The sequence below is a fragment of the Halichoeres trimaculatus genome, unplaced genomic scaffold, assembly GCF_033239565.1.
Source record: "Halichoeres trimaculatus isolate MK-OKI-2021-1 unplaced genomic scaffold, fHalTri1.1 fHalTri1_scaffold_10, whole genome shotgun sequence".
Classification (NCBI taxonomy): domain Eukaryota; kingdom Metazoa; phylum Chordata; class Actinopteri; order Labriformes; family Labridae; genus Halichoeres; species Halichoeres trimaculatus.
The window spans coordinates 28292272-28312259 of NW_027437187.1; the positions used below are offsets into that span (position 1 = coordinate 28292272).

The following is a 19988-nucleotide window of genomic DNA, read 5'->3' on the forward strand; positions in this document are numbered from 1 at the left end:
CGAGATGACTCTACAAATTAACCAAGATCACACAAACGCAACAGAATTTCGCCACAGGTTTGGAAAGTCCGGTCTTTTCGAGGATACCCTGAACGCACCACTGTTACGTTACTGGCTACGCCCCCAGTGAACAGTAGATCTGACAATAAGTGGATTGCTGCACAATAAACACGCTTAACCAGGCGTCCATATTACTTAGACCAGTCTTTATGCTTGAACTACTTCTACTAGCTCCCCTACACCGAGCGTATGCCAGCTAGCTAGTCGGGTATCCGACCTAGTTCACAACAGCAAGCGTTACATCACTTTGGGTCGTTTCCACCTGGGAAATAGCGGCCTAAAGGAGCCAACGCTACTTCTCCTTTGTACAGTAGACACAGTGACATTAGTATGACTCTCTGACCTGTCAAACTAAAACAACAGAACGAAAGTGACTTCGCGTTTTTATTTTATTTCGAGGGGCTGTCAAGACGCGACCGGTTTTCTCGTACCCTGTGAGTAAATCTAAAAACAAGCAAATTTGCTTTGTATGAGTGTTTTGTTTTTGTGAAGCATTTCTTGTCACACTGGCTTGCTTTCCTGACTGCTGGCTGATTATTCCAGAGTGAAATCAGCCACATAATGTGCAGAGTACTGACTGTTTTCTGAGCCTGGTGTGATTGTCATGTCCACAGACTGAAGCGCTAGTTAGCTCTGGTCTGGGCCCAGCTTAAGCAGCTAATGATAACCTCTTTACAAAGCACGCTAGCCAGCTACGGTGATAACTTGTTTTTTCATTGCTAGCGGGGCATGAAAGGGGTTAAACGGATGTGGTAGCACTATTTGTCAATGTCTTTTCGGTGAGATATATATCTAGTAATGATCACCTTCGCTTGTAGATGACCTGTTTTGCTAATGCTAACAGTGACGTTGTAGTTATGAAATGTGTTACGCTACTGGCCTCTCCTGTTTGCCTCTGCCGTCTGTTAGCCCCGGCTACTTAAGCCACCCACCCCCTTTCGGAACACAGTGTTAACTTTAAGTTATTTACAGGATTTCGAGCCAAAAGAAGAGTTATGTCCTGCCCGTGCACTTCGGCTGCCAGGTTGCTGCTGAACACTGCTCACAGAGGTAAGAACATCGAGGCACACACACCCCTCCAGCTGCACAGAGCTGCATGACATTGTGCTGTGTGCTCCAGTACAGGCTGTAAAGTAGGTCTCCAGTTCACCCACACCGCTGTTTGTTATGACAGTCACGTAATGTCAACAGCAGGTGGAAAAGTTGGGAAAATGTGGAGTAAATGCAGCTAAGCCAACTTTGTTGCATCACATGACATATCAGAGAGAACAGCTGTGACCTCCCTCCAGGAGTTATAACACATTAAAAACTGCTCAGCTAAAACCCGAAATAGTGTTATGTAACAATAGCTTAGCTAACCTGTTACATCTGTCAGCTGTCCCGTCAGTCCTAAAAGTGACAGAATACAGGAAAAATTAATAAATACTGACATGTTTGCTGCCTTTTCTGGTTTAATGTGTTACAGTCTAATTAAATCACTGACAGGAATATATCTATTTTCTTATCACTAAATATTTTACTTTTTTTAATTTTTTTTATTTACTTTTTTTTTTTTTTTTGCTTAATTCATTTTGGTAATTACAAAAAGTCCTTCAGAGCACAAGGTGACATCTCCAATTGTCTTTTTTTAATTAATTTTAATTTATTTATTAATTTTAATCTAACTACCTATCAAAAGTTCCAAAAACATTTTTTTTCCCAACAGATGTGATGAAATAAATAATGCCTAAAGATTTCCAGCAGTGTTGCTCAAAAAGTTTATCAAAAAGTTTATTTTTAGTGTTCCTTGTTGGCTTTATTACTTTTTAATGTATTATAGTAAAATCAGTTGCCCACAAAGCTGGAATAAATTGTTTTCTGCCTCCCTGTTCATAACATAATTAAGGTTTCAGAAGATAAACTTTTTATCTATAAGAACTAAATCATATTTTCATGTTCATTTCTTTTTTTTTCATACTTGATTGATCCCCAGTAGGAGAAATTCAGTAGTTCTTAAGAAGAGGTAAAAAAAAAACAAAAAAAAAACATTTCAATCGCATGGGCAACAGTGTATATTTTTGTAATTGTATTTTTCTGTTTACTGCCTTCAGTTTTTTGATAGTTCTGATGGGGAAATAACATTTAAGGTGTTCCTTATGTTTTAGGATTGTCCTGCTCCCGGATCCAGTTTTATTCTCTCAGCCGCCAGGGGTCTCGAGAAACTCATTTACCTGCCCGGGTACGGGTGAGATCTTTCTCAGAGACCTCCGTCTGCTATGCCTCCAAAGATGGGACAACAAAGGACATGGGGGGTGATGGTGGAAAGGTAACATCTCATTTGAAGCCCTTTTCCATCACGTTCTTACGTAACACTTTGTACAGTGACATGATCGTGTTACTTGGTATGTGCTGACATGGTCATGTTATTGCAGAAAAGCATCAGCGAGGGGAAGAGACTGTCTGGCTCTGGAGGATCAGGCAAGGGGGGGAGTCAGCTGCGCTGCCCTAAATGTGGAGACCCCTGCACACACGTAGAGACCTTTGTCTGTAAGTACATTGATTTCCATGACAGTTGGTTAAGGTAAATTTCACACAGCATCCTCAGAAGCTATCAAATGTAGAAATGTTGTGTGTAGATAGTTGTGGAATTGGTACTATGACCTGTAAAGAAGAAAAGTAAAAATACTGCTGAATGCAAACACATCATAATGATAGCAATAAAAGCAATAAGGGTAAGACAGAGGTGGAAGAAAGATGATCTGCGAATTGCTTGGTGAAAGAAATGGGAGTTAACATAGTGCCTCGACAGACAGACAAGTTCTACTCTAAGGTGCTTTTGTTTTGTTTACCGCTGGAAATTCTGTATTTTTTGCTTCAAGCCAGAAGTGAACTGGAAAACAGTTGTGTAAATACACAATACAAACAAAATAAACCCAGGGAAACCACAACAGTTCATTTTTGAACACAGTTTGTCGAAATAGAAACCTCAATTTAAACAACAAGTTAACAGTTTTGTGTTACAGCATCAACATTTTGGGCTTCAAACATTTGACAGTTCAACAAAGAAATGTTGTTTGGATGGTTACAAACTTCCCCAAAAACCATCAGGCTGAGGTTTGTTTCTGTATGAGTGACTGCTGTTCATCATGTGACTGTGCCCTAAAGTAGAAAGCCACAACTCTTCACTCTTACAGAAACTAAAACTCTAACAGCTTCACGTCAACTCTGTTTACCTCAGCAAAATGCTGGGACATTACATAAAACTTACCACAACTTACTGCACAGCCAGATTTTTGATAATTTACATTGCTGGAACAAACTTTGAATAGTTAAAAGATTTGGTGTGCAATGAACGTGCTGTTACAGCTGAAACGAGTCATGTTCACATGTAGCCTGAAGAAACCAGGTGAAGTATTTGAAGTCCTCAGTGTTAGTTCAACAGAGTAATGCAAAAACCATTTAAACAAACAGTTGTGGGAGAAACATTGCAAAACAAGTCTTTTCAAACTTTCTGTTTGAGTGTACGGCCGCTGGATGGCGGTTTTCTTTAAAACCTTATAAAAGCCTTTATTTGCACGTGATTTTCTATCCCAGCATTAAATGTTTTGTCCCTTTTTTCAGCCTCAACACGTTTCGTCAAATGTGAGAAATGTCATCACTTTTTTGTGGTTCTGTCTGAAACGGACTCCAAGAAGGGGCTAAACAAAGAGCCAGAATCTGCTGCAGAGGCCGTCAAACTGGCATTTGCGCAGAAACCTCCCCCTCCTCCGAAAAAGGTGAGCTGACGATGCAGGAAATTGATTTGTTAAGGTGTTTCTCACTTTACTAAAACATATTCTGTGATTAGATTCTCAGATTTTTTAACACAGTCTTGAAATATCAACCACTTTTTTGTTTTCCAGATATACGCCTACCTCGATAAGTATGTTGTCGGTCAGTCTTATGCAAAAAAGGTGTTAGCAGTGGCGGTGTACAATCACTACAAGCGCATCTACAACAACATCCCAGCTGGAAGCCGACAGCAGGTGGAGGTAGAGAAACAGCCCTCTCTAACACCTCGTGGTCAGTACTTTTGTTGTTTTTATGCGTTTCCTTTTCCTGCTGCATGTTGATGTCAAGAGGGAAAAAAACTTTGCATCACTGTTACTATAAACATGATCAGTGCTGTTTGCACTGATGAAGTCTTTCATTGTAAGATTCACAGTTGATTGTTTGGCTTGCAAACCAGACCACGTCTGATCTGTGGACACTTTGAGCTAAAACAGCTCAGCTTTTGTAAAAACCTCAAATATTTTCCTGCCTGTGAGGCAAAGCTCCCGCATCAAAGACGAAATGGACAGAGAGGCTTCGACAAAAATGTTCATGTTCTTAAATTTAAGGGTTCAGACAAAATCTGCTTTACTCAAAAATTCAGTGGTGAGCTTTGACCCAATTTTGGGAGCTGTTTTTGTCTTTTTGTTGCACCGCAAAACAGAAGCAGACATGCAACAGAGTCTGTAACTATTTTTAGAATGAGCTCAAACAAAATGTCAAAATCAATCTTGAGAGGATTTTTACTACATTTAAACAAAGCTGATATTGTAGAGATGTTCAAATTACGCTGAAGCTTCCTTTTGATTGTTTATACTTACTACAAGTTTACTGCGTAATATACTGGCTATAATCCCGCCCATAAAATCAAAACACATGATTTATGAGATTTCTTATCATATAATCACAACATTTCTTGAATCCTAATCTGTATGATTTGGCATTTGTTCAATGATTATCGCACACAATCATAAAAGCCATTACTGCTGGACTGTACTGCTAATGTCATAACGGTAATGATCAATGATAATATTGATTTGAGTACTCTCATCCTCTCCCTGTAGAGCTAGAGATGAGAAGACGAGAGGATGAATACAGGTTCACAAGTAAGTGATGGGTCCTCTTTAGTGTTATTTATTTTAGTTTTCTAGTTTTGAAACGATACTTTCTCTTAATTTTCCGTGAGTTGCACAAATGCCAAAATTTACAGACTTCTGTGTCTCCTCGGTTAGGATTGATATTTAGATTATTTTATTTACACGCCCAAACACGAGACTTAGAAGATTAATTGTAGCCTTTGTAAGGCCTTTAACTTTAACAAAAGTTAGTTTATTTTATTTTTGAACTTGGTACTCCACTTCCACTGTGGCTGGGAGTTTATTCACCTACTTAGCTTGTGTACAGAAAGTGAGGTGATAAAATGAAGCTTGTTAATCTTTGACTGTCCAGACAATAAGATAAAGTAGCCCAGTGACCTACATTCACATCAACTTCAGCTATTTTCAGTTCAGCTCTCATCACTAGGTAACACCACACTGGCACAGACCAGGGCACACATATTTTTAGCCTCCACATGGCAACTGTTGCCGTGCACAATCTGAAACACACACACACACACACACACACACACACACACACACACACACACACACACACACACACACACACACACACACACACACACAGAGCAACAATGAGCAGCATGTGTAAATAGCTCAGTGGTGTAAAAAAAAAAAAAAAAAAAAGAGTCTTTAGTTAGCTTTGAAGCTAAAGCTGTGAGTTTCTTCCTGTTTGTGCAGAGCTGCTGCAGATTGCAGGGATCAGTCCTCATGGGAATGCTCTGGGGGCATCAATGCAGCAACAGGCCAGCCAGCAGGCACCTCAGGAGAGGAGGGGCGGCGAGGTCCTGGACTCCACACACACTGACATTAAACTGGAGAAGAGCAACATCATACTTCTAGGTCCAACTGGGTCAGGTTTGTGTCATTTTGAAAGTGTTCGCCAAGAACATTTCAGTTTGTTGCTTCTTAAACGCAGACTGTTTTTAAAATGTGTCCTAAAAGCATGTCCTGATTGTGTGCAGGGAAAACATTGCTGGCCCAGACGCTGGCACGTTGTCTGGACGTCCCCTTTGCCATTTGCGACTGCACCACTCTAACTCAAGCCGGATACGTGGGAGAAGACATCGAGTCAGTTATTGCCAAACTGCTCCAAGATGCCAACTACTCTGTGGATAAAGCACAACAAGGTGGGCAGAGGGAGCACTTTCAACAGCAATATAGCTTCTCATCCTACAATCAGATCATATTTTTCTTCTTTACTCAACAATTAAAACAAAAACAGAGTGCCTGACTTTTGTAGTGTTCCAAAATCAGACCAGTCCACTTAAATAAACCTTTGAGCCTTGTAGTGCATCTCTTATTCAATAGAAAAAAACAAGCCAGTGCAAGAAAAGGCTCATATTAAGATTCTGAGGTCAGTCATTAACTCTGTTAGCTCAGTATGAACATTATGACACAGTGAGAGGAAGGCCTCTGCTCCAGTAGCTCACAGAAAGGACAACAGGATTACCTTTGCTCCAGCAAACAGCTGACTGGAGATTTAATACTCTGAAAAAAAGGGACAAAGGATTGAGTCAAAGCGGTTGTAGGGCTGTTAGCGGCGCTGATTCAGTTTTCACTCAGTTAAAAAACAATCCTGTTGAGTTCTAAGATCAGAGTGTGAACTGGGTCAGAGTTAGTTTGGTTTGTAGTATATGTAGGAGTTTTTTAAAGTTCAGTCAGGCCTGCTGCTGCAACTCTTTTTTTACTATGGCATGCTTGATTATTTTAAGGGCTCTGCATACACTTTGTCTACAGCCTTTACTATGCTGCATGCTTTTATCTATACAAAAACAATGTTGTGATAAAAAATGATGAGCGCTTCAGCTGATTGAACGCAAGTTTGGTAAAGGAGGGACACAACTCACTAAGGAAGATAAACCAAATCAATTTACTTTGACACATCTAGTGTTTTATATTGAGCCAGAGTCTAAATTACAATTCCTATAATCATACTTTATGTGGGTGAGGAATGTGTTCCCAGCAGGAAGAGGAAAGAAACAGGAAGAAGTAAAAACACAAAAGACAGGAGTGGTATTCCCAAAAGTAAACAACAGTGTGGCAGACTGTTTTCTTCACTTTTTAAACAAATAAAATCTGACTTGTCAGGTTTGATGTATTCTAAGATTAATGTTGTGTTCATGTGTGCTCACTCTGGGACTTTCTGAGGTCAGTCTGTCAAATAAAACCATCAATGTTTTTCATGTGCAGGTATTGTGTTTCTGGACGAGGTTGATAAGATTGGCAGCGTGCCTGGAATCCATCAGCTGAGAGACGTAGGAGGAGAGGGAGTCCAGCAGGTCTGTATCCAACCTCAAATTCACAAAACAGAACGGACATCCTGTTGATTTGTTGACAGGAAAGTAGTTGTTAGGCTGCCAGTAACAGAGGCAGATTTTACCAAGTCACCCTGACTCGTCTCGTTTCAGTTTCTGTTTCATCCTGAAGTGGTTTGTTTCCTCAGTAAATGAATGTGTCTGTTTTCCTTTCTGTCAGGGTTTGCTCAAACTCTTGGAGGGAACAATCGTCAACGTTCCTGAGAAGAACTCCAGGAAACTGAGAGGAGAAACGGTGCAGGTTGACACAACAAACATTCTCTTTGTTGCATCTGGTGCCTTCAACGGACTCGACAGAATCATCAGCAGAAGAAAGAATGAAAAGGTAAAATTCAAACCCTGCTCATGAATTCTGACATTCAGAGAAATAATCCTGTGGGGGTTTTTTTCTATGGCTTTAATCTAATCCTCTTTTTTTTATCACTCTCAGTATTTAGGTTTTGGAACTCCCTCCAATCTGGGGAAAGGGCGCCGTGCCGCGGCTGCCGCAGACTTGGCAAACACCAGCGGTGAGACAGACACAGTGGCAGAGATCGAGGAGAAGGACAGGCTGCTAAAGCACGTGGAGGCCAGAGATCTGATCGAGTTTGGAATGATCCCAGAGTTTGTTGGCCGTCTCCCCGTCGTTGTTCCTCTTCACAGCCTGGACGAAGAAACACTAGTCCGGATCCTGACAGAACCCCGCAACGCTGTGGTGCCGCAGTACCAGGCTCTGTTCAGCATGGACAAAGTAAGAGCTCAGATATAGAGGGGCATGTTCAGGGTGACGACAGAAAAAAAAACACAGCTGCTTCATTCATTGAACAGGGTCACTCTGTTTGTCTAGAGAGGACAATGAGGGGGCCACGGCTCGTCAGTCGACCCTGCCTCAGTTTCTAACTTAGCTTTACTAACTCAGAAAACTCCCAAGAATATGACTCCTTATGTCTGCTTTGTATGTTTAAGTTTTTTATGATTTATCATGAAAAATCAACATTACAGCACTCACAAAACACATTGCTTTTTTATGCTATTTAAAAAAAATAGCTGTACACGTAAACTTAACCTCAGCAGCACAGCTCACTCTTTTCCTAAATTATCTATGCTATTTCTAGATATTTTTTGTCCTTATCTTCATATTTTGGTATTTATAGTTGCATGAATCTAATCCTGTATTTTTTTCTGCCTCAGTGTGACCTTAATGTGAATCAAGATGCCTTGAGGGCCATAGCCAGGATGGCTCTGGAGAGGAAAACTGGAGCTCGTGGACTCAGGTCCATTATGGTGAGTGTCTGTTTTTTTCTGTGCTTAGAAGTCTTCTACTCACTCTAGCTGAGTCATTAAAAACATGTTGTCTTTGTGTGTAGGAAAAACTCCTTCTGGAGCCCATGTTCGAGGTGCCGCACTCTGACATCGTAGCTGTTGAACTGGACCAAGAAGTTGTCCAAGGAAAAACACAACCCAGATACGTCAGGTTAGTATCTCTCTGCCCACAGCACGCGGCCAAATATGTGTTATGTAAGAGATCAGATTTCTCGAGCCCAGCGCTCTGAGTCTCTGACCCAGTGTGCTTTGAAACCGGAGCTGAACTTTCCATTTGAATTTCAGAGCTCCGGCCAAAGAGGCAGCAGAGGAGGAATATGACTCGGGCATCGAGGAGGAGAACTGGCCTCGGCAGGCGGACGCTGCTAACAACTGAACCACAAGTCACTCATTTCACCTCAGACTCCCTCTGAAATCTATAGATCACTATGAACCTTTGGATACCAACTCTGGGTTTTACTATAGCTCCTGACAAACAAGCTGTGGACGTTGTTAGAGGTGATGAAAGCTGCTGGTTTTCATCGAGGAGTGTTCGATGATGAACAAGTTAAGAGAGCGTAACAACTTTTTGGTCCTGTGCATCAGATGATAATCCTCTAGCCGTGCACTCGCAGGGTGGACCTTTATGAAATAATTCAATCTCTGGGGATTGTTAACATTTTATCTATATAAAGATAATGCAATTTTATTCATGAAAGGATTTGTAGTTAGTTAATTTGTTTTCTCTTTTTGTGGTGATGGGCTGTCATGGGAAGGGAAGCAAATGGAAACAATGGGATCATACTGTACACTTGAAAACGTGGGGCGCTGAGAAAGTGTAGATGTCATGTTACCATGTCAAGTAATGCCTTATGTCATAAGGGCATAATATTCCATGAGCACATCAATATTTTGATGTTTTCATCTGTACCACCATTGTAATAATGGTGCTCACAGTTAAACCAGGCTGTAAATCTTGAGCTACTCCGCCTAGGTAGCATTTATAAGCAGTTTGTATGACGTTACCTCTAATTAGGAGAACACATTGTGTCGTGTAACGCACCAGCACACTAAACAGAGCAGGTAACATAGAATGGTGACCTTTTAAACAGCCAGAATGGTTATTTTTCAGTGTTTAGCATCCTTTTCTAGCCCGCTGTTTAGGGAATGTATATGTGTTAAAACGATCATGCTCCTGGATCCAGGACTGTCTCACAGAGCAGGATTAGCAGCTCAGCTGGTTAACTTTGAAGTGTGAGTGAAACAACAAAGCTACAGAGGAGCTAACCTATAACATTCATGTTATTAAACCTGATGTATGACTTTCTTTCCAAATCAAAGTCATAATCAGACACGTAACATTCTCTCAGTCAGCTGAACGCTGCTCTAAACCTGCTGAGTGAGACATTCCTCACAACAGCACAACTATTTTTATTTTCTTCTTGTGTGCCCCAGCGTTGGAAACTCACCTCTCCTGACGTAGTATTCCTTACTCAGAAGTACTCGACGAACACATCTGTAATCAAACCTCCACCTTGTCGCTCTCTGACTGAACTGAACCACGCTGCTGTGCTAAAAAATGAGATTAAACTAGATCTGTTCTCCTTTTGCTTTAAGTTTCCTTTTCTTTTACAACAATGCTTTTCTGTTTTCAGAGGTCTGTTACAGAACCTGTAATTCCCTTCCCCCAGTTTGTGACTCTTATTTCAATGTGATTGTTTCAAAACATATAAATAAAATGTAATCTCTGTACAGAATTTTAATTGTTCTTTACCTTGGAGCTCAATGTGCTTTCATTTAAGATGAATTTGGTGATGACTGAAACAGGAGATTCATTTTTAGGAGTGTTCTGCTGCTGCTGCACTGTCCTCTTTATGTCATCAGCTAATCTCTGGAAAGTGTTGTGCTGGCCTTTGTTTCCAGTAACTCAGCATTCTTTTAATCCCTCCTTAATTCCAAATTGAAATGATAAAGTCCCACTTTATAAATTGTAAGATGAAAAAAAAGCTGCAATACACACACATAGGTAAAAAAAAAAACATGAAATATTATGGAAAAATGATTTGATCACAGTTTACGTATCTAATAAGGGTTGAGTAGAAAAAATTGATTTGTTTTTAGCAGGAGTGCAGACTTTTATTCTGCTTTTTCATAGCCCTGATGAATCTTTTGATAGTGTTTTAATTGATTTAAATCATAATCATTCATACTGTACCTCTGCAGTGAAGATTACTGCTATTGTAGGTGGTGTGATTTGTAAACAACTCCTCTGATGATGTCAGAGGCTTAGTGATGAAGAGGTTTATCATCAGCTGATGTTTGTGTGTTGGCTGTGGATACCTCAGAGTGCTGATCAGCCAGAGAGACAGCACCTGACTAACGTAAGTAAGATCAAAACAACAGTTTTGGTTATTAACTTGGAATATTAAATTCTGACAAACGCTGCTGCTGCTGCTGCTGCAGGTGTATGTTTGGGAAAATGAACCCCGTAGAGGACATCCCGTTTCAGACCCTCTTGGGTCCTCTGCAGGAAGAAGTTCGGCTTGTGACGGCTCCAGACATCACTTTACCAGACTGTCGTTGGATACTACAAGACACTGAGGTCACACCTCTTTGAATAATTTGATCTTAGTTTGTTGTATTTGTAGGTTAGGATCTGGTGGAGCTTAAAGTTTACCTATGAAGATCTTTGGTTGGCTGACCAGAAATGAATGTGGGCATAATATCCCATGTGTGAATGTGCTGCTTAATCTGAAATTGTTAATTTGTTTCTACAGATTCTTTACCTATATTGTTAGTGTTTTTTTTTTTGTTTGTTCTTTTTTTTTTTTTGCTTTTATTGTTTTTTTAGTGTGTTTACTGGTTTCTACCTTTTTTTTTTTTTTTTTTTTTTTTTGTTAATCACAAAGCACTTTGGTATGCTGCTGGCTGTTTTAAATGTGCTATATAAATAAAGCTGACATTGACATTTGTCAGCCCAAAAAAATAATTAAATTAATAAATAAAGGAATAACATAATAAAATAACTAAAAAAAACTGTATAATAATAATAATAATAATAATAATAATAATAATAATAATAATAATAACAACAATAATGATTATAAAAATAATAATAAAAAGCCTAAATAAATAAACTGTTACATGCACTAATATCAAAACAAGACAGATCAGTGCCTGGATATTGTGTTATAAATATCTTTATGAAATGCTTAATATAGTTTGTCATGTACAGTGGACCTAAACTAATAGTTACAAATATCACAGTACATAAAACAAGACCATAGATAAAAATGTATTCTAAAATTGGTGTAATACCTCTTTAATACCTCTTACATGAATATAAATTGCCAAATTGGAAAGATCACTCAATTCTTGAGATCTCGTGTCTCCCTGTGCCTGCTGTGTTGAGTCAAAGTGTCTGATTTCTCTAAAAAGCTGTTATCTGACCTTCTTTTCCTCCTGCAGTATGTTTTCAACCTGGAGAAACTGATTCTAACCAAGCAGCATCCAGTTTTTCAAACCCCCTCCTGCCCCCCCTACCGGCTGGTGTCCACCACTCCTCAGGAGGGTCACAGGACCAAACGCAGAAGCAGCGACCCATGGGGCCCAACACCTCGGCCCCGCAGTCACAGCCTGAACTCTGCAGACACCCGCTTTCATCATCGTCGTGCCGCCAGGTTCCTCTTATCTGACTCTGAGGATGAGGATGGTTACTTTGAGGATAACGAAGGCTCCTCTGCAGAAGATGCTCATCACCCCAGCAAGAACAGAGAGCCCAGGAGTGCCACACCGAAGGACTCACTCTCCAAAGTCAAAGACGCGCGCTGTGGTCCTTCATCTCACCACAGTATGCCTGCATCACCTCAGGGATCCAGAGGGAAGTCTTCAACTGTCCAAGACCACAGACAACCCCTGAGAGCTCTGGAGCAGCACAGATCACAACAGGCCAGCCCTCTCCCTCCTGGGCAGAAGAGCAAAAAGAAGACTCGGTCACTGGGCTTTGTGGGCAGAAAGTTCTCCCAAAACACCCCTCCTGCTGCTCCGTCTCCATCCAGGCTGAAACAGATACGACCGTCCTCTGCAGGGCCATTGCTCAAACACCACAGACAGAAGGTTTGTCTGTAAAACATCTGAATCATTCTTCTTTCTCCTTTAAACAACCTACTTTCTAACGTCTGCTCTTACCTCGTCAGCAGGCCTTTAGGACAGGTGGCTCTCCTGGGGTTTTCTTTGATTCAGCAGCAGAGTTGATGTCAGCACTCAGTCAGGAAGAAAGGGAGCTTCTGAAGAGCATCACAGAGAAAGGCTACCCTCTCCACACAGCTATTCTGGCCCTGCAGAAGACTGGCTATAACAGCCCTGAGAAGGTGCGTCACGAAGTTATGAATCATCACTTTTAAAGCCTGATAATGTATGATTAAACACTCATCTGTCATCTGCAATATTTGCCTCATTGGCAGGTCTTGAAGTACCTGGTAGCAAGTGACTGTCTGTGTAATCTGGGTTATGATGAAGCACAGGTGGAGGAAGCCTTAGAGATGTTTCAGAACTGTGAGAGCAAGGTGACTGACTCAGCAGTGTTAATAAATGTATTAGCAGCAACTTCAGTCATAATTCATAACAATTTTGTACATCAATTTTTCCTTTCAGGCTGCAGAGTTCCTGCACCTCCTGACTCAGTTTAAAGAGATGGGCTTCCAGCAAAGTGTGATCAAAGAAGTGCTGCTTGTTCATGAAAATCACAGAGAGCGAGCGCTCGAAGAACTCGTGACGCACATGGCTTAAAAAGTTTAACTCGACTATGTCTGGGAATAAAAAGGAAACATATTTCATGACCTGAACTCAGCTAACCTCATGATATATTAACAAATAAACAGAGAAATTATGAATGTTGTTCAAAATGTTTATTTACAGCTTGAGTATTTGAAAAAAGCACCAAAAATACATTGTATGTGAATAGATCATTCCAGCTGAGAAAGAAACTGATGTGTCCTGGCTTGTGGCTAAGCTTCTATCAAATGTAGTGCTCTAGACGTAGTTAAAAAGTGGCACGCCAACCCCCTCAAAAATGTGAAATAAACATCTACAGCCATCAAACATCATTAACCTGCTAAAATAAAATGAACACAGCAGAGAGAACTGCTTTGGCAGAAAAGCTAAAATAAAATATTTGGAAACAGGAAAGAAAAGACGGAGTCACAAAGAAGTAAATATTTACAATATTTGTGAGCTTACATGTACATTTCCTCCACTTGTGCACTGAGTAGAAACGACTAAATGAAGCTGAGCTGGAGGCATCACTGATGACTGATGGTGGAGTTCAGCAGACCAGACTTCACATTCGATTTAGACGCTTTCGACAGGTCCCTCTGTAAAGAGAAGAAGCAACCATGAGTACCGTGTTTCATACGTAGACGAGTGATAATTCTGTAGGTCAATGTGTGAATTAACACGGTGTGTTTTTTTAATACATGCATTAAAAAGTTGTTCTGGGAAAAAAAAACGCAAGGCCTTCAGAGTGGTATAAGAGGGAACTGTGAAGTAGTTGAGTCTTAGATTAGGAAAGATTATTTTAGATTAAAATGTTTTTTTGGGGCTATTGATGACCAATAGCAATATTTTCACATTTTGTCATCATAAATATCTGACTTTTCTTAAGCACAGTTTTAGTTTCCATATGTAATTTTTCTTGGTGAATAAATAATTAAAACAATTAGTGAAAAGTTCTGCACTCGACCGATGTTAAGTTATATATATTATTAGTATTTATATTTTTTTTTTCATAGGCTCTGATGTCATCCAGTTTATGGAGTTAGTTTCATACGATCCTTAGGTTTTAGTATTTCCTTTAGATGATACCAAACATGTAAAACCTCATTACCGCAAATTCCGAATAGGAGGCAGCGATAGAGTTAAAGGTGAAGGTGTGATCTTGAGTATCCTGAGACCTTGGTGTGCCACTTGGTGCATTTCTGTTGAGGTGAGAGATGTTTTCCTTGTTTCCGTCCAGTACACGAGGTGTTTTCCCGTGTCCAGGGGTACGTAGGCCAAGACCCTGTGATGAAACCAACATAGTTTTTACTTGAGTTTATAGTGCTTATCAATAAAACAGAGAAAAATAAAACTAAAACTTCAAGAGAACCATGTTGGAGTGATTTAAGTAACTAGAGCTCAAGATTTTACAATATACACTTCCCTCTAGTAGAATCAGGACATGACTTACACATAAAAATGTATTTAACCGTTTAATAGCATTGGAGAATGTTAAAGCAACCCTCCCTAAATTTATTAAAATACAAGATCAGACAGAACACCCCAGAACAAGAGATAAACAGAGGAGCGATTAATGTAACTTTGACCATTAGATACAGAAAATGAGACGATGAGGATACCTTGCTGGCAGACAGAGGGGGTTTCTGGATGGAGGAATGGCCCATGTTTCCAACGAGACCTGAGCTAAGAAAGCTAGTTGGAGTGGAGATACTCGAGGTGCCGTTGAGCTGCACAGAAAGAGAAAAAAGCTGAGTCAGCTTTGTATTCTGTACATTCATAAAGGTAAAGATAGTATCTTATTTAAAATGATCAAATTCAAGTTCATTGTCTGTGTTACCTTTCTCACTTTTACAGGTGTGGGAGTCCCTGCTATCCGCCTTTTTGTTGGTGTTCTCATTGTAGTTCCATACAACATTTCCTCCTGTATCTGCTTACTTTTCTTCAGTTGCTGTATCAACCAAAAAATGTTCTCTCTCAGTGACATTAGAGATTGTTTACATAGATGTGGATGACTTCAATAAGATAGTGTGTTTTCTAAAAAAAACAAAAAGATAAGTGAATAAAATACCCTCTCCAGTTTCTCTTTCTCCTTTTCAGCATGATGGTTTTCCCACTGTTGCTGCACATACTCCAGAAACTTCTGTCCATTGACCTGGAACTCTTTGCCATTCTCCTTCTCCCAAATATCTATCTGGGCCTTCAGAGTCTTTTCCAGCTGGAGAGAGGGAAAAAAACAGGAAACAGGTTTTATATCTGTCAAGTTATCGGATGTAGCACTGTAGCCAACTCAGTGCAGGAGTCTGGTTCTGCAGGGGATAAACATATTTAGGTAATTAATGATTTATTTTCCCCATCTGTTGGAGACTTCTGGTAATGCAAGTACAACAAACAGCTGTTTCCAATCTTCTCACATCTGTTTCATTTGTGCTCTTTTGTTTAATTATGGCTGATCTAATTTGACAGTTGCTTTGAATTCCCCTTTACATTTCCTCATGACAAAAAACTACTTCCATTACTTTTGTATTCGATAATGTCATTCACAGATGTTTCCTCACCTTTGGCAAACTTTTCTGCAGATCAGATCTCTGCTTCTCTTCTTTCAGGAGATTCCCACCTCTGTTGTTGAACCTCCCTGGGTCATTAGCCTTTCTCTGAGGTGGAAATTACACATGTCACTCTGAGGAAAATTTGTTGATATTTTTCCAGGCTTAGCTTACAGGGGCAGTACTTACATCCAGTTCCAGGTACAGGGTCCAGTTCCCCTGCCATTTGTTGACTCCTTCAAAGAGTTCTTTGTGGTCTTCATAATACTTTTTCAGGATCTTTATCTCAGCCTCATGCACTTCGAGGAGCTCTTCAGTGAAATCATCTGCGAAGAGAAAATATGCAATAAAACCCACAGTCCCTTCATGACAAATGACTACTGCAAAGGCTGTGCATCAGTGGATATTTACCTGAATGATATGCGAAAAATGCTTGTCGCTGTTCTGGGCTGTAGAAGCATCTCTCCCAGAAAAGCGCAACTTCGGCTCTGATTGCCTCAATGACGCTTTTCATGCTCTTCAATTTCAGCACCTCAAGACGCTCAACCTCCACCCGGAGCTGGAAAGGCACATCACACAGTGCAGAGGGGAAATTTGAGCTATTGCCAAAAGAACATAGTGCTTTGCCGTCTAAAACATTAGATGCGAGTATCTATGCATGATGGATTTCTTACTGCCTCAATGTTTCTCTTCTTTGACTTGATCATATGCTCTGAGAGGGCTTCCCTCTCCTCTTGAGGAACCTGAAGTCTTTCCCAAAGCTCCTGGATCTTGGTGCGAAGAGCTGAGCAGCGGAGCTCATTCTCAATCTTCTGTTCTTTCAGCTGAGAAGAGGTACCAAAAAATACATCCCGTTTACTTTGATTCAACACACTGTGGGAAGTGTAATAGACAGGGATGGGTACTGGATTAGGTAGTTTTATAGGCAACAACCAATTTTCGTCTGTAGTACAGGGTACAGATTCACATAAAATCAAACGATACCATGTTTTGGTACCTAAGTTCATCTTTGTGACTGTGAGGGTGTGGAAGGATAGGTGATTTTCCATGCTGAACATGCACACAGCTTTCTAAGCTTGTGTATTGAGAAATAAATGTGGTAAATTCAAAAACTTTGAGTTTTATTATCAAACGAGCTCATTGTATTCATCACCTTAACACACAAAATTACCAAAAATTATTACTGTTGAGTACCGATTGCCAGGTACCAGGCATCGGTACCATATCTTTTCAAATGTGAAAGGTACCCATCCCTTATTATAGATTAAACTAACATTACAAAACAACTACCTGATTGAGGAGCAGTTTGAGAGCAGCAATGTTGTCATTCGACAAACAAAATGCCTCCTCATCTTCACACATCACATCCATCTCAAAACTGGTCTCTGGCTGCCGCTCCAAATCCTCCATGCATGCAGCAATTTCCTTTTTTAGGCTCACAAATTCACCACGACGACATTCCTATAATGACAGTGGTTAAAGTCCTTGTAAGAAAAAGCAAGCATGCAAGTAGTTTTGCAAAGCAAACCAAGTCATACCTTCTCCTTAGTGAGATCATTGATGTAGGCATGATAAGACTCCAGTTGATCCAGTGATGGAACAGAGTCGTGATCAATGCAAAATGGGGTAGTGCACATGATATCACACAGCTCACGGTCTTTGCTAATGAGACCTTGAAGCTCCCCCATTCTTTGCCTCTTGTTCTCCTTCATCACTTCAAGACGCTTGCGGTTGTTCTTCTCCATCTGTAACATGGTGCAGCCATCCTCTTCCTTTGGAAAAATCAAGAAGGTTAGGTCAAAGGTATCATCAATTTTCTAACACACACACACACAGAGGAAATTGATATTTTTATACAAGAATGAACCTCAAAGGGAGGCAGCTGAAGTTCACTGCTCAAATGACGAAGTTCCTTAAGACAAGACTCAATGCTTTCTAGGAGTCTCTTCTTGAGTTCCTCCTCCTCTGCAATCATGAGGTCCAGCAAAACCTGCAAAACAAAACAAAGATATTTAGAGGTTTACCGTTATGATTTTACAGCCTGATTTTATTTGTCTTAGTTGGAAAAAGATTTACTTTAATGTGCTGATGAACATCTCTGGTTCTTTCCAGGCGCTGCTCCTCTGAAATACCAATTTCTTCCCAAATGTCCTGAAGTCTGACCAGTGCTCTGTTGAGGTAGGCGACAGACTCTGCTGCGTGGGCCACACTGAAAGAAAATGAGTGGTTAAAAGGGCAGTATTCGGGTTTTTAAACACCTGTTGCGAGTCAAACCTGACTAAATTGGACGTTAACGCTCGCGGTAGCATAATGCTGTCATCCACAGAGGTAAATGCCGTTAGCCTGCTTCTCAAAACTGTTAGAGGAGCGGCTCGGACACTAACGTAACAGCTAATGCTACTACAAATACGAGTTTAACGACATTAAAAATCCACTCTACGGTTCCTAACATCGCACGACGATTTAAGTCGAGTACGTGTGCAAACCTTAAAGCTAATCTAGCATTATCTTACTTTAACAGGCTAATCAGGAAGTGTTCTTTAACAAGCTGAAATGACTGATATTCATGTTGAAAATCGAAGTATTAATAAAGTTAAATCTGAAGTTACTCACCTCCGTCTCATTTTGCCGCAGCGCATAAAAAAATGACGTTAAAAATCTCGTTTTAAAAATATAACAAACGAGTACGTCTGCTGTGGTCCGGCACCCGTTAGACTGTTGATTGGACGGCGTTTGAAATCTGCACCGAAACAATATGTAGGCTCTGATTGGCCCAACAGGCTTGACGTCAGCGGAAATCGTTTGTGGTTGGGCGTTACAGAAACGGCCTTCCATCCGTTTTGATAAGTGTTTGCAAAATTCAAAATGTAGTTTCGTAAATATAATTTTGTCGTCTTAGCATAAATTTGCTCAACATAAATTGCTGATTTGATCTCTCCATTATATTTTAACCGTTGAAATTAAGAGATTATAAATACAGAGTTGTTTCAGGCTTCATTTGACCATGCAAGGTAATTTAGCTCACCTTGGCAGTGTTATGATGAAGCTGACAGGGAACGTGACAGCCCATCTGCAAATGAAATACCAAAACAACTCTGCTTGAAAACTGGTAGGTCAATTTATCAAACTTGTTGACTGTAAATATTTCTAATGCGTAATAAGTGAAACAGTTACTTATCAGTTCTGTGTTTCTTTATTTTGAGTGTTGTTTGTTAATGGTCCCTAAATCTGATTTTGTTATTACCTACAAAGATAATGATGCCGTCAGCCAGGCAAACCTGACTTTGGGTTTGAGATGGCCTGGTTTGATAGATATTTCTAGCATAAATCAAGGGGTAGGGCCCTGCCATGTGGCTTTCATTGGTGCTTAGCCTAAGTGTTTTATTTTCTTCTTTTTTTTCTTGTTTGTGGCTTCTGTAATTCTCTCTGTTGTGTAAGCACCTCTTAATCCAATAGCTACAGCTCTCATTAATTTTTCGGTGACAACCCTGAATGTTTTATATGGGACAATGTCTCTTTTGTGATCCACACACCCCATGCAATTTGTGGTGGCCTCTGGAGGAGGTTCTGCAGAATAAGTACCAGGACATCAAGATTTTGTAACTCTTTGTTACCTTAAATGATAAGACACTCTCTTTCTTTGGTTGCACTTTGCCCGTTTCCTATGATCATTCAAAGAACTCAAGATAGATTTTCTTGGAAAATCTAATTTGAATACCTCTTGGCATCACATTTCCCCACAACAGCACAGTCAATCACAAAGCCAAGCATTTTTGTCTTAAGAGCATGGAAAACACATGAGCAGGGTTTTGATTATTTCAAGGATCTCTGGTTTTATTCCTCAACCAATGTTTGCTTGTTTACTATCTAATCTTCTCTGAATCCCAACAGTTAGATGATCTGTTTTCCTTTTTTCCTTTTCATTTTCATCACTTTTTCAGCATACACAACACCACACTATGCAACAACCAGCTGCCAAAGTCACTTTACTTATAATTTTTCCTGCCAGATACTCTGAATGAATGTTATTGTTGACAAGCTTTTCCAATAACTTCTACAACTAGCTTGTGTTATCCAGTTTATATCTGACTTAAAGTCAGTTT

At 40.1% G+C, this 19988-nt stretch overlaps 3 protein-coding genes across 6 annotated transcripts; 2 read left to right on the top strand and 1 right to left on the bottom strand.

The window, feature by feature from the left end:
- The first annotated feature begins 165 nt into the window (after positions 1-165).
- Positions 166-9377, top strand: clpxb (caseinolytic mitochondrial matrix peptidase chaperone subunit Xb). 2 transcript variants are annotated; one of them, XM_074678341.1, is made up of 15 exons: positions 166-494; positions 1033-1110; positions 2205-2365; positions 2472-2586; positions 3661-3815; positions 3942-4101; positions 4914-4955; positions 5649-5825; positions 5933-6097; positions 7161-7249; positions 7446-7610; positions 7716-8015; positions 8456-8548; positions 8632-8738; positions 8873-9377. In XM_074678341.1, the coding sequence occupies exons 2-15, from the start codon at positions 1056-1058 to the stop codon at positions 8961-8963; spliced, it is 1875 nt and encodes a 624-aa protein (XP_074534442.1). In that variant the 5' UTR covers positions 166-494; positions 1033-1055; the 3' UTR covers positions 8964-9377. The 2 variants fall into 2 exon arrangements, with proteins under 2 accessions (XP_074534442.1, XP_074534443.1); XM_074678342.1 differs by lacking the exon at positions 4914-4955.
- A 1529-nt stretch (positions 9378-10906) lies between these two features.
- Positions 10907-13373, top strand: LOC141796995 (uncharacterized). Of its 2 annotated transcripts, none has more exons than XM_074678359.1 (6): positions 10907-10947; positions 11030-11168; positions 12035-12682; positions 12763-12936; positions 13030-13131; positions 13220-13373. In XM_074678359.1, the coding sequence occupies exons 2-6, from the start codon at positions 11034-11036 to the stop codon at positions 13352-13354; spliced, it is 1194 nt and encodes a 397-aa protein (XP_074534460.1). In that variant the 5' UTR covers positions 10907-10947; positions 11030-11033; the 3' UTR covers positions 13355-13373. The 2 variants fall into 2 exon arrangements, with proteins under 2 accessions (XP_074534460.1, XP_074534461.1); XM_074678360.1 differs by having other exon boundaries at positions 12766-12936.
- Positions 13374-13617: 244 nt separating this feature from the next.
- Positions 13618-18630, bottom strand: LOC141796986 (protein regulator of cytokinesis 1-like). 2 transcript variants are annotated; one of them, XM_074678345.1, is made up of 14 exons: positions 18499-18630; positions 17962-18094; positions 17753-17875; positions 17424-17657; positions 17176-17346; positions 16560-16709; positions 16297-16444; positions 16075-16211; positions 15898-15993; positions 15411-15557; positions 15180-15290; positions 14962-15069; positions 14518-14624; positions 13618-13938 (listed from the first exon to the last, which is right to left on the bottom strand). In XM_074678345.1, the coding sequence occupies exons 1-14, from the start codon at positions 18522-18524 to the stop codon at positions 13905-13907; spliced, it is 1725 nt and encodes a 574-aa protein (XP_074534446.1). In that variant the 5' UTR covers positions 18525-18630; the 3' UTR covers positions 13618-13904. The 2 variants fall into 2 exon arrangements, with proteins under 2 accessions (XP_074534446.1, XP_074534445.1); XM_074678344.1 differs by having other exon boundaries at positions 14451-14624.
- Positions 18631-19988: the final 1358 nt, after the last annotated feature.